The sequence below is a fragment of the Eschrichtius robustus genome, chromosome 12 (assembly GCF_028021215.1).
Source record: "Eschrichtius robustus isolate mEscRob2 chromosome 12, mEscRob2.pri, whole genome shotgun sequence".
NCBI lineage: Eukaryota > Metazoa > Chordata > Mammalia > Artiodactyla > Eschrichtiidae > Eschrichtius > Eschrichtius robustus.
The window spans coordinates 23,836,951-23,850,225 of NC_090835.1; the positions used below are offsets into that span (position 1 = coordinate 23,836,951).

The 13,275-nt window shown below is 48.3% G+C and overlaps 2 protein-coding genes across 6 annotated transcripts in view; one reads left to right on the forward strand and one right to left on the reverse strand.

The window, feature by feature from the left end:
- LRIG1 (leucine rich repeats and immunoglobulin like domains 1) overlaps positions 1 to 3,928 on the forward strand; it is a 120,525-nt gene extending 116,597 nt beyond the window's left edge. Inside the window, exons 16-19 of the mRNA XM_068559133.1 lie at positions 262 to 387; positions 1,029 to 1,178; positions 1,815 to 2,096; positions 2,202 to 3,928. Of these exons, the coding sequence (XP_068415234.1) occupies positions 262 to 387; positions 1,029 to 1,178; positions 1,815 to 2,096; positions 2,202 to 2,461 (818 nt within the window). The 3' untranslated portion in view covers positions 2,462 to 3,928. The remainder of the gene's footprint in view (positions 1 to 261; positions 388 to 1,028; positions 1,179 to 1,814; positions 2,097 to 2,201) is intronic.
- A 464-nt stretch (positions 3,929 to 4,392) lies between these two features.
- Positions 4,393 to 13,275, reverse strand: part of SLC25A26 (solute carrier family 25 member 26) — a 140,912-nt gene continuing 132,029 nt past the window's right edge. For 2 of the 5 annotated variants that reach the window (XM_068559137.1, XM_068559134.1), the window contains 4 exons: positions 10,795 to 10,864; positions 10,557 to 10,621; positions 9,430 to 9,503; positions 4,924 to 5,200 (listed from right to left, as the gene is read on the reverse strand). In XM_068559137.1, the coding sequence (XP_068415238.1) occupies positions 5,129 to 5,200; positions 9,430 to 9,503; positions 10,557 to 10,621; positions 10,795 to 10,864 (281 nt within the window). In that variant the 3' untranslated portion in view covers positions 4,924 to 5,128. Of the gene's footprint in view, positions 4,481 to 4,809; positions 5,201 to 9,429; positions 9,504 to 10,556; positions 10,622 to 10,794; positions 10,865 to 13,275 lie in introns of those variants that run through there. The other 3 variants (XR_011075770.1, XR_011075769.1, XM_068559136.1) reach the window with 3 other exon arrangements.

Sequence of the window (13,275 nt, forward strand, 5' to 3'; positions counted from 1 at the left end):
CAGTGACCTCACAGGTCCCTTCTTCTCTTAGTTCTGTCTCCTTTCCCATCACTGTGCTTTGTCTTGTGCGGACTCGGACACCTCTCACACCTGGATGTAAAGTCAGGCTGAGCAGGTCCTGGGAGGGCTTCTCCAGTGCGCAGACTCCACAGGGTGTCCCTGCACAGCCTGACAGCGGCTGCTGGGGTCTCCTGTGTCTGCCTTTGTTGTCACCTCGAAGGATTGGGACCCCTGCTGTTTGACTGTCCTGTCTCCTTGCAGATGAAACCATCGTGCCACCAGATGTTCCGAGCTACCTCTCTTCTCAGGGGACCCTTTCTGACCGACAGGAAACCATGGTCAGGACTGAGGGTGGCCACCAGGCCAATGGGCACATCGAGAGCAACGGTAAGGCCTCAGCCCTCAGTGCAGCTGCGACCCCTGGGGCTGCTGCCAGCTCCGGCCTGGGGCAGCTGCCTGGTATCACATCAAGCGTATGTAGTGACCTGGCAGGCTGGATGACTCAAGCCTTCCCTTGGGTTTTTTTGGACTTGACCTGTGCAAGTTCTGCAAGGTTTTAAAATCCCCGTCCCCCAGGAAGTCACTGTATTGGGATAGGGTGGGAGAGGGTGGGACTCCTAGTCCGGATAGGGTAGGACTGCGAAATAAGAGCAGCGAAAGACGTGACAGGTACTGAAACCAAGCCACTCGTTGCGCAGGGGAAGCGCCCAGGTCTGTTGTTCCAGTCTCTCAGGGTACAAAGTGCCCCCAAGAGTAGGGGAGGCTGAGCAGCCCTTGTTTGTTAGGGGCACGTTTATCCTTGCCAGGAACTGCTCACCGTCATGGCTCTGAATGCTGAAAGGCCTGCCTGCTGGGAAGGCAGTATTCGAAAAGGTTCCCTGCTGGACCTCTTGGTTAGCCCGATAACCCAGCACTGGAAAGAACACTTTGAAAAATGTCCCTGTCCTGGCGGCCTTGTCCGTTCTCACGGCTTCCTGTGAAGTGCGGACTAAGCCCGGAGTGTCTAACCGTGTGGGAGTCTGTTGCAGGTGTTTGTCCGAGCGATGCAGGCCTCTTTCCCGAGGTGGAAGCTCACGGCATTACGTGCAGGCAGCCCAAGCTCTGCGTCGGGTACACGAAGGAGCAGTGGAAAGTGGTGGAGAAGGCCGATGGCACACCTGGTCCACAGAAGATGATGGGTATGAGAGGCTTTCGTCAGGAAAAGTATTATTTTGCTCTTGAAATCAAAGTTTGGGTTGCCCTACTCATTAAGTGAAAGTGGGGGGAGACATAATTGATGTCAGGCTGTCTTAGAATTTGGCATTCAATACATAAACAGGAAGCTCTGGCCTGGCTCTTTTTAAATTCCAGAAGAGGATGTCTCTTAAATAAAACTATGGTGTGATAAGCCTGAGCATGAGTATTCTAGATTTGTAAGTGACTGAAATAAAGGGTTAAGGCCCAAACCAGAGTACCTTTTCACCAGGGCCGTTGTGAGGCTAAATTTCTAATTGTTCAGAAGACTTCTGACACTGTGTGGTGCGTGCTCAGGCAAATGGGATTTTTTTTTGTTCCCTGAGATCAGAGTGTATGACTTCATGCTCTGATTAAGAAATTAAGCTGAAACGTTTCAACGTGGAAGGGCTCTGGTCTTCATTAATGGCTCGGTGTTTGCCCAAGTCCTTTTTCTGTGAACAGGCTTGGCAAGGGGGCTGGTTAGAGTTGATCAAAGCAGGGCTCGGGCCCTGCGGCCGCAGAGCTGAGCAGCCTGTCCTCTGCGTGGGATGCAGACTTGCGTGGCGACGGGTCTCATGCGTCTCCGGCTCTGTCCGCAGAGCCCGGCGGCCCGGCCGTGTGCGGCGACTGCAGCACCGAGGCGCACAGTCACTCCGAGGAGCGGGCCTTCTGTCCTCAGCCTGTGCCCAGAGACAGCACACAGCCAGGAACCCTGAGCAGCCTGCAGCCCAGCCCGAGCGGCCACCCACGCTCTCCACAGCCTCGGGGCAGCGGGGCAGCCGACGGGTCCCACGGCCACTGCAGGGGGTCCCTCTACCCCAGTAACCACGACAGAATGCTGGCAGCCTTGAAGAAGCCAGCGGCGCCTCTAGATGGGAAAGGTAACGTGGCACTGTCTCCCGAGGCAGCAGCAGCAGGTGGCGGGGAGCACGGACTCGGCCGGGCCGGAGGGGGCTGACGTGGCCTCTTCCTTCTCCTCCTTCTAGGGGCCTCCTCTTGGACGATAGCGCGGTTGTGTGAGCTGGACCCCTTAGACCTGCAGCCTTCGTGTGCATTAACTCCAGGCAAGCCTGAGCTCACAGAAGCTGCCTCGGGCTTTCCCGACGTGCCCAGCGAAGGCCAGCACTTGCTTCTTTCCAACGGACACCTCCCCCAAGCCTGTGACTCCGGTTCTGAGTCCACACCCGTGACGGGACAGCCGCCCGGGAGACGGAGCGCGCCACTGCTGTTTGCACCCAAAAGCTAGGCTTTGTCTACCTCGGCTCTTGTGGCGTCGATGTCTACAGGACGGAGAGGTGGGTGAGGCTGTGAGGGAGCCTGGCAGCTTCAAGCATCACTGATTTGTACATAGTTTCCACCTCCGTGGGGAGCGTCAGCAGTTTGAAGGACTTGCAGCTGAAGCACAGAAATGCAAGAGGCTATTGTGTACAAAAGGCAGAAGAGTATTTGATACCCTTGTACATAAGAGTTTGCAGAGATGGCATATATATTATATGTATCTTTTACAGAGGCTATTTTAATCTTTAGTGCATGGTTAACAGAAAAAAAAAATTGTACAATTTTGACAATATTATTTTTCATACCAGGTTGCTGTTTAATTTTGGAGGGTGGGGATAGTTCTGGTGCCTTAATGCATGGATGGAGCTCCTAGGAGCTACAAACCACATTTGTTTGCAGGAGTTTTTGGTGGGTGGGAGGGAAGCGAAGGTCCTTGGCTTGGTCTTGCACTTGGGAGGGCGGACCCCCTCGGGTGTTTTACCGGCAGAGAGAGACTCCACTGGCATTGGAAGTAACTTCATGTCAGTATTGCTCGTGTGTGGATGGCCTCGCAGTGACCGCCCCGTAGAGCCCAGAGGGGCAGATGTCATGTTCCTTTGCAGTGATGGACTTCTCGTAGGTTTAAGTTCCTTCTCTAACAAACAAGTGGAATGGAGGTTGTTAATCCACCACAAGCAATTGGTTCGAACAATTAAGCACTGCCTTTCTTCTTCCTTCTGTGATAAAGGCGAATGTGGTCTTGTCAGTATCCTTCGATGGTCATTTGAGGCTTTTTAATTAGATAGATAGAGGCTGCTGGTGTTGGTACCTGTGGATTTTTCAATAGCGATGTTTGTTTTAGTTCTGCCGATATAATTAATATTACATTGGCCTTGGGGGAGGAAAAACCGAGTCCCTCCTCTTCAGGGCTAGCGTGTCTTTACTGAGGGTGCAGAGCAGGCCTATCCATTTCCTTCCCTCGCACAGATGGACCCGGGCTTGGACTCTAAGCGATTAGCCCTTGACCCGGGTTCTGGGTATATTTGCACTTTTTTGAGACCTGTTGCTAACCATCTTGTGAGTGCCAATGTGTATTTCAGGAAAAATTACATTGAAACAAGGTCCTTAAAAAATCTCAGAAAGCAAAGTGCCTTTGGCCAAAAAGCTGAAGGGAGGTACTGACAGAATGGTTACTTACCTATGTTAAATTTCACTGTCAGATGTCATCACTGTTCCAAAAGGTAAGCACATTTACAATTTTGTTCTCAACAGTTAACTGATTCTTACTTCCACAAAATATGTGAATTTGCTGCTTCTGAGAGGCAATGTGAAAGAGGAAGTATTACTTACTTTTATGTACAAAGTTATTTATTTATAGAAATTTTGGTACAATGTACACTGAAAAGCAACATGTAAAATATTGAAGTGTCTAACAAATGGCATTGAAGTGTCTTTAATAAAGGTTCATTTATAAAATGTTAAGTGTGTGGTGGGGTTATTTTTATACCTCCGTTCACCAGCATTGCTGCATCCTGTTTAATTAATTCCAGAGATTGCCTTTGTAAGGGAGTCATCCTGCCTGAAGTATGTACCTTCCCCCCCACCCCACCCCCAAAAAGGAAAAAAAATTTTTAGTCAAAGCAGAATGGTATATATACCCGTAGCTCCAGGGAAAACATGACACCACTAGATTCCTGAGATTGCTTTCTGAATTTTTCTAACACCTGGAGCTTATTAGTAGAGCTCCAAGATGGTGACCTTCCCACTTCTTCATCTCTTTGATTTCTAGTGTTGAGCTTAAAACTCCAAGCAACAAACCTTAGTGATTAGGAATGATGAACCCACCCCGTTTCCAAAGCCGGCCCGGCCCGGCCCTTGCTTTGGGTCTGAAGTGGAGAGGAGCCAGGTCAGTGACGGCCCTCCTGCCGCGAAGCCCGCTGGGCCCACCTAGTCACTGGGCTGCGACTGGTTTCTCTCTCACACACCACACGGGCCGCTGGACACCTCTCTGTAAAAGAATACAATTGTTTTTATAGGTGAAATGTGAGGGTGATTAAGACCAGCAGCCTGGTGACCCAGCAAGGATGCTGGCTGAGCACCTGTATGTAGTTCGTTCTTTTTACACCAGGCTGTAAGCCGATGCCGTCGGAGTTAACCCAGGGGAGAAAAGCCATCCACACCCCCAACCTTCTTCCCGAGTCTCCTTCCTTTACTACACTTACTCTAGCCATTCTTTTAAAATCATAACCATCTCTGCCTTTGGCTGGTTCCACTGTCAGGTGGCAGGAAACGAAAGATCAGATACAGATCAAACGAAGGCTCTGAAAGGGCCTGGACTCAGCGTTGCCACACTTATTTATTAAGGGGTTCTGAGAAAATTGTTCAAAGTACCGCTGTGGACATCCTTTTCTCTCTGAACTCTGGGAACCAGGCCGATGACGTCATCCCGGCCAGCCTGCAGCACGGAAGGTGCGTTCTCCATGTCGTAATCTGAGCAGAACTGGACTTGAGCGCCGCGTTCTGTTGTTTAGATGGCCAAACAGCTGCTCACCGGAGGGGAAACAGTTCTCACAGCAGGACCCTTTCTTGAAAGCAGGGGCCGTCTCTGATTCATGGACTCTCTCTGCCAAGTTCCAGCAGAAAGCTGCGAGTCTGGTCATAAGCACCGAGAAAGATGAAACCTCCCAGACTGATGGCTGCCATTCGAGGGAAGACACCTGCAAATAATCTGGGGGCGGGGGGGGAAGGGAGGAGGAAAGATTTTTTTTTTTTTTTTTATTTTCTGTGTGTAAAAAAGGTTCAATTCCAACACCCACAGCTTGCTCCACTCAACACACCACGCTCATTTAACCCCACACAGCACTTAAAATGTGTCTGTTTTTCCTTTCAGAATGGCACTAAATTACATTCCCGAGTAGACTTGTTGAAGCTGGAGCCCAGCTGCTTGTTGGCTAAGGAGGCTGAATACAAACAGCTTACTTGTGAGCACCCACAGTTCAGCCCAGCAATTAGTCAAGACACAGTAACTCTGTCCCCACGACAGTTCTATTAAGACTGTCACACCATTTTTGCTTTCAAGAGATGATGAAATTGATTTTTTTTAATAGAGAAGTCAAAGGGCTGAATCCCAGGGAAGGCTGGAGGGCACCAGCCCCCCACCCTCTCCCCGGAAACCTGAGGTGGGCCCTGGGTGTTGGGGAAGATTTCCGGACGACTCTGCTGCCCCTCCCAGTGACCCACTCCGTCCCATTTTGTCCTTAGAGACCCACAAAGGTGATGCCGCGCGGGGAATCGGATCTCCGTGGATTCCCTGTTTTCTCTCCCCTCTAAGAAAGGACGAGGAAGGCGAGTGGGTTCCAGCTGGGAGGGGAGCAGCGCCTCATTGCAGGTTCCGTCCCCAAGCACTACAGAGAGCCAGTTACCATCCAAGTTGCAACTTCGGAAGAAGCAAAGAAATGCAGAGTAAAAGAACAATGTTACTGGGGATGTAAAGTGGGGAGTCATTCTTTAAAACCCTCCCAGAGCGATGCACAGGTATTTGTTCAAAGATGGTCATCGTGGTGGTGGTGCTAAGAGAAAAACTGCAAAGAATCTGCTCCCTGGTTACAGAGATGATGCTACGGCGGACGCACACGGGAGACTGTGCCGCTGATAAGGCCGTCCATAGGGACCGACACGGAACGTATACAAAATAGGTTCTGAAAGAAGTCAAGTCCCAAAGCTGTATGTATAATGCGACTGCATGTTGGACAAACACGGCCGAGATGCATCCTCTACTTTCTCTGGGGAGCAAGGGGTACAGGAGACTTTGCCTGTGTTTCTGCAGCAATGAACCTTTTTTTTACCACGAGTGTTACTTGTGTAAGCAGAAAACAAAATTACAAAATCAGAACTAGTGGATTGACCACTAAAAAGACTTAGGGTCGGCTCCAGGGACGAAAGCTGAAAACGTGGAGGTTATGCCAGCAGTAGCCTGTGTAGCCTGGAAAGTCTGGGGAACCTCCATGCTCAGCTAAAGGGAGGCGTGCCAAGAAAGGGACCGGAAGGAAACCCCCGTGGCCTAGTTCACAGCCGCCCGGCTGCCTCCTTTCTGTGTGACGGCCGGGAGAGGCCAGCCTGACCGCCCTGTGTGTAGCCCTCAGCACTTCTGAGCAAAACGGACTCGAGAGTGGCTCTAGGGGGCCCATACTTTAGTTAGCTAACTGAGGATTTAAATCGTCAAGTAAAATACTACACGAAATGAGAACCTCTTTTTCTTGTCTACGTGAAAATTCTATAGAAGACCAAAATACACTTGGAAGGAAAAAAGTTGTTCAGCCCAGCATCATGCAGACTGTTTTTGCATGAGGTGGCCCCTAAATTACTGCTTTGAGGCCACTGTGTCCTTGTGGCCCGGAAAAGAGATTCATCTCCCTGCCCCCGTCCTACAAAGAGAAGTGCTGGAAAGGGGGGTCAGCAGGGGCTGAGCTGTGGAAACCACGTTGGCCACAAAACCCTCCCTCCCTCCCTGCCTTGTTTCTACAGCCAGTGTCTCGTTCCTCTCCCCGCTGCTAATGAGCTCAGCTGCTCCACGCGAGGGGCAGATGGAAGCAATTGATGGCTTCACTAGATGACAACTGTGTGTTAACATCATTAGAGTAATTTGTACAGTGAGGGCCCCAACGCAACGCAGACGCGAAGGCTGAACAGAGCAGGGCTGCACTGGAGGGACCGCACGACGACGAGATGACAAATGTCAGGCGCTCAGCACAGGGCCGGGCGCCACTTGGGGGGGCACAGGGCAGCAGTGGTGAGGACATAAAGGGCACAGGAGAGGAAAACAAAAGGCCAGGTGATGAGCCGAAGAAAGGGAGGAAGGAGCAACGCTGGATAAACAGGTTTCCCATCTGCTTTCGGGCTGTTGGGCTCGGTGAGCGTGCGGTATTTTTATTTCAGAGAAACCAGGTTGCCTGAGGGCACATCTTCCAAATCGGGTGCCAGAACGTGGTCCCTCCCCGTGTGAACCAACACGGAGAGACCCAAGTGTCACCACTTTAATTTACGCCGAGAGCTCAGCACCAGCCCGTTGCAGGTGGGGAGGCGGCTCGAATCCTCTGTTAAACCCGGCAGGTGTGTTCCGGGGCCACCAGGAGCCCACCGGGGCTCTGCATGGAAAACTGACAGAGGCGGCGGCTGGGGAAGCCTAGGACCACTGCTCAGAAGAGTGGCCCACGTTCGCAGGAGGTTTTGTTTGCTTCTCGTTACAGTTCTCTGGTCCAATTACTTGTTGTCTTTTATCACATTAATAGGAAGCTAATGAACACTGTCATTAGCTGCCTGAAATACTCTGCTAAGGACCACACTGGGCATACTAATGAGAGCCCAAGACTTTAGAAGCTTCTGGAAGATCGGCAAAAATCCAAAGTACCTTTTCAGGGCTGAAAGCGGGGACAGGAATAGGCCCTCAGCATGTTGATGACACCCTTCCTCTGCCTGTAATTCTGGCACTGCCTGGTTAGGTAACACCACCACTGGGACAGGGAAGGTTTAGTTTCAATCATCTACTTAAGGAAATTCCTTGTCCACAAGTTTTTGGGGCCACGGTCCTGCCGACTGTGCCACCCCCGAGTATCACCACTTTTTCGAGAAAGGCGGACGGGCTGCGGCTCCACACGGACTCCACAGGGCTAAAGTCAAGGGCCTAGCTGTGACCAATAGTTGCCACAGACTCTAATAAGAACTATATCGAAACAAGTAAGAGTGAAATTTAGCAGTTTGACTCTATGACCTAAAACAGCTACTGCATGCAATACCTCTGTGTGGCCCAGTCACTATTTGAAGCCGTAAGAATCTTTTCCCTGCTACTTCAGAGCTCTTCTTTTTTTTTTCCTCACACCATTTCACTGTGCAATGAGGATCCTGTGTCAAAATCAACGTGCCTCAGCTATGAGCAACCAGATTCCTACCTACTTATAATCTATTAGCCATAAATCACTGACTCAGGACATACAAGCTACCACCCTGCCCTCCAAGGCTCAGTTACTCCTTTCTGGTAAACCCAGCCCCTGTCTCCAAATCCTTTGTCCTTCAGGCAAGCAGCAGCCATTGAGAGTTGGCACATTTAACGAAACCATCCGTTACCTGTTTTGAATAGAGGATGGGGCTTGTTAACTCCTGCAAAATACCCTTGCCTGCGGCCTGACCAACCTGCCCCATGTTCCCCAGGCTGTCAACGAGCTGCAATAAAACCTGCCAAATGGACACAAAACTAGAGTCAGATAAATGATCGACATAGCACCGGGACGAGGAGGTGGCACCGCCGTGGCTATGCTGTTTCACACCTGCCCTGTCACTAGGCTCCCTTCAACCTTCCCCTACAGGAGCCTGCCGCTTTGCTCTCTCAGCAAAATCCCTGGTAGATGATTCCAGAGAGAATCGTGATTTCATCTACCTGTTACAGATCCCAACCTTTAGACAGGTTTACATGTTGTAAAAGCAATGCTGAAATAGCATTGTGAAGAGACCTTTGCAGATGATGCAGAGCCGTGAGCTGCAAGGGAGGTGTCAGGCACTATGCTATGTTAAAAGTGATAACTATTAAGAGTTAAAAGTGCCCCAAACCACAAATGCTTTCTTCTAACAGTGCTTTCCTCGTCATTTGCGTCCTGCCTTACACAACTGGACGCGGGCTTTCTCAGTGCTGCAATCCAGAACCTGGCAGAGGCCACAGAGGTGGATGCCATCTAACAATGAGATGGGAATCACCCGCTATGACACGGCATCAACCCGATGGTGCAATATCATCTCACGTAAGCAACATCAAATGTAACGTTGTGTACGATAAAAGTAAATGATACCCCAACCAGGGCAAGCAAAAGGAAGGGTGGGTGTTCTCCCGATGCTGGGCTAAAGGAGAAGGAGAAGGAGAAGGAGAAGGAGGGTGGACGGCGGCGGCGGGGCTTCCCTTCCCAGCCTTACCCCGACAGCCCCCGTGTCCGCCAGACCCCGTGCAGGGCAGAGAGGACGTTCCCACTTGCAGGGCTGGAGCCGGCCTGCGTGGAAGGACAAAAGAGAAACCATCATTTCACAAAACTCCCCAACCAACTTACAGCAGGCTCTAGATACCCTCAGATACACGGCCCCCCACCACCCTCCTGTAGGACACAGTTCCAGATAGACTGGGGGGTCTCCCGGGAATCAGGACCTCTGGATCTCACTAGACGAGAAGCCCTCACACTTGAACCCACAAGCAAGCAATGAGTTGGCCCATTTCCCACCAGAAGTAGCTTGTCTAGGTTCCTTCTCTCACTGTCAGCCTATGAGCAGAGCTTAACCCAGATAATTCACATATTACTATTGAACAGGAAAGATACTGAAAGCGGTATTAACTCACCTGAGGAGAATGGGGAATAATCAGTATGAATGGTATGATTATAAAACTTATCTAAGTGGCTAATGAACACACTTAACCAAGAATACTGTGTTCAATTTAAAACAGGCTTCGCCCTATCAAGCTACATACTACGATTCTGCCCTTATTTGTTCCACGTTTCCACAAGGGTATGACTTTTTAGTTTTTATTGTTTTGGTCCAGGTATGTTATATGTATGCCATTCCCTGAAGTCTCGGTCCAGCTTTTTTAAAAACAATTTTACTTAACGACTTTTTTTTTTAACAATTCTGAAAAATGTCCTAATTCATCTGGTGAAGGCTTAATAAGCCTTCACTCTTGTAAGTTCAGAGCCTCATACTTGCTGCATGGCATGAAGCAGGCCAACGCTCTGAGCCTCGGGTCTGTCACCAGTAAAAATAGAGATTCTTTGAAAATCGTTATCACCAGGCAGAGGCCCTAGCAGCCCTCCCTGTTCACATAATACAGGTGAAAATGACTGCAAAAAGGTAAAATGCTACCCAGACATCAGTCACAGCGATTCCTGTGGATATTGCTTTGTCCAAAGGCAGTTTCATTAGTGGTTCAACAGGCAGCAAAAGGCTGCTAACTATAGGTGTTATGCCACCTTTGTTCACTTTATATACATGTAAGCCCTGAGTGCTAACAGATACAAGCATCTGTTGTGTCTACATTACATTATTTTACCACTTACCTTTGCCAACATGATTCTGGTTTTTGCCACGTCCAGAGGCGTGGTGACTGCAGCTGCAAATCCACCTGTGCATATAAAAATACCCAACACACAAGTGAGGTCCTGTTTACTGCATTACACGGTATTTTCTCATTTTTATTTTGTAATTAATTCCTCATAACTCTGCCAAAAATACTTCTTTATCATTACGTCCACCTGATTGATTCAAGAATAGGAAGCACACATGCAAAATCTTTACCCACACACTCCCCTGCTTTGTAGTGACGTCTGACTGCATATAGAAGAGGTGACGGGATAATGCTTTATACCTGCAAGTAAAAAAACAAGGTCCCACAATGTAGCTTGCTCTTTTGTGAAGCAGCAGACAAACCTGTGTGTGTACATGGGGGTGTCGTGGTCAGACCCCCACTCAGAGAGGCATGCTGTGCCCCATGAGTCTCAGGGGGTCCATGCCTTCCATGGGCCCATCTTCTCTAATCCGACTCCAAAATGCCGCTGTGGTTTCTGCTCTGAGGCAAAACTGGCAAACAGACACGGGTATCAGTGTGGGGATTTTTCGTATAAATGGCTGGCTTCTTATGGTTAAAAGAGTATAAATGTTTCTGTATTTGCAGGCTTCTGATCAACAGACCAGTTAGAGGAACAAGGTTTCTAAACTTGCTTCCATATCTTGTTAGAGTCAGTTTTGATTCAAGCCTGCATTCTTCCTTACTGCTTCTTTCCTAACTTTTCTCTCCTGTCCTCTTTATTTAAATGCCATGACTGCCAAACTGATTTTTTTTAAATCCACGTATTTTAAACGGGTCCATATCTACAGACAGAGGAACTGGAGGACTACTTTTTTAACAGAAATCACAGTATATGGTACCATTATTTTATTTAATACGATACAAAGATATATTTTAAACCCCAAAAGGCCCAAAGGAGATAGAAATAATGAGCCCAAAAGGGCTTTCTAAAGATTCAGCTTCCGTGAGCCAGGGTGAAATTGGCAGTTTTCTAAGAGCTGAACAGAACACGTGTATGAAGGATGCTTCAGAAATAGCACACCTCTCCCTCTAAGTTTTGCGGTGTGTGGACAAGGAGGTCAGTTGATCTTTGCCAAATATCTTTCTAAAATATGTTGCTGAAATAAGATCATTAAACCGAACCTCCTCCATTTGGTAACATTTATTATGATGCTGACTTCTTGAGAGATGTACCCAGAATGACACCAATCTTAGGGCTAACGAGTAAAAACCATAAACATGTATACTGGAGTCCCTTTTATTTTAGCCACCTTTGAGTTATGAATATGTGAAACACTTTCCTCCCAATTCAAAAGTTGTCTGAAATTCAGAGACCTGCTAAACTGCAAGTATTTTAAAATTTTGTGGACCCAGTCCTGAAATACTACTCTCACTTTTTTTTAACCACTTACTCTGCCATAAAGGAGGTGGAACTCAAAAGTCATGTGTACCTTGGCTCCAAAAGTAATGCTGTTTCACTACACGATGACTTTGATATATGAATAAGACAAATCCAAATGTATCCACTTGTTAAAATCCAGAAGTGCATACATGATTTTCCTACTTGAAAATCTTTACAAACTGACCTGAACCACCTAAAAATTGACAAGGACATCATCTGTCCCGTCTGACCACTCAGGCTCTCACACGTCACCTATGTTGAAAAGTATTTGTTTTCTACTGAATTTGGATACTGTAAATCGAACTTATTTGGGCCATTAGCAAAGTTCACCATTCCTTTACTGTAGATGCCTGCCAATATTCTCCCAGTGATTTCTGTTTCATGAAAGTAATAAGAAGAAAAGTTAGACAAAAACGCATATGCTAAAATAGGTCCTACTTTTACTACCACGATGGAAACTTTATTTTATGCAAGTTATTAATAAGTCGATTTAAATGTCTTCAAATATCAAAGACTGCTTTAATTCACAGACCTCAATGTTTTTTATGAGGCTGTAAGAAGGACTTGTGAAGATCACGTAATAGAATAACTGGTCATAATGGGGAGGGGGCAGGGGAGCTGTATTTCCAGTTAAAATGTAGTTATTTTCTGCATTTTACTTAAGGGAAATGTAAACCGCTGGTAATAAATACAAGGAACATGCTAACATTAGACAGGAAATAATTATTTGACACAGCGACTGCAGGCTACTTTAGTGCTCAAATCACATGTGAAACAATTTTCTATGGGTTCCACTAGAGTTGGGTTTTTACTGAATGTTAGGCTAACTGCTTTCAAGAACCAGATTCAGGGGAAACTAGACTTTTACAGTGAAACTACATCTCACGTGTCCTCAGGGAAGAAATGCAGGTTCTTTGCCTTCTCCAGACAAAGGGGCCGCCTTCCTACAAGAGTTATGGAGCTGTCACCTCCAACAGCAGCTGAGACTGTTGGGGGAACAGTAGTGGGTGGCACTGCCGCTCACTGTCCGCCCCGGGCCGCGCCCCCCCCCCCCCCCCCCCCCCCCCCGCCGCCAGATGAGCTGGGGGCGGGAAGAGCAGCTCCACCTACGAGCTCCAAACAAGCATCCAGACTTGGACGGCTTCAACAACAACAACGGCAACAAACGTGTCTTCGTTTGTGTTTTAAAGACTGTACCAAGCCCTGTCATTTGTTACCCAAACAATCCTCACCCTATTCTAGAATTTCAAGCCATGGGGGGAGAGATCTCTCTCTCTCCTTCTCTCTTAGAGAATATAAGTTAAGTGTT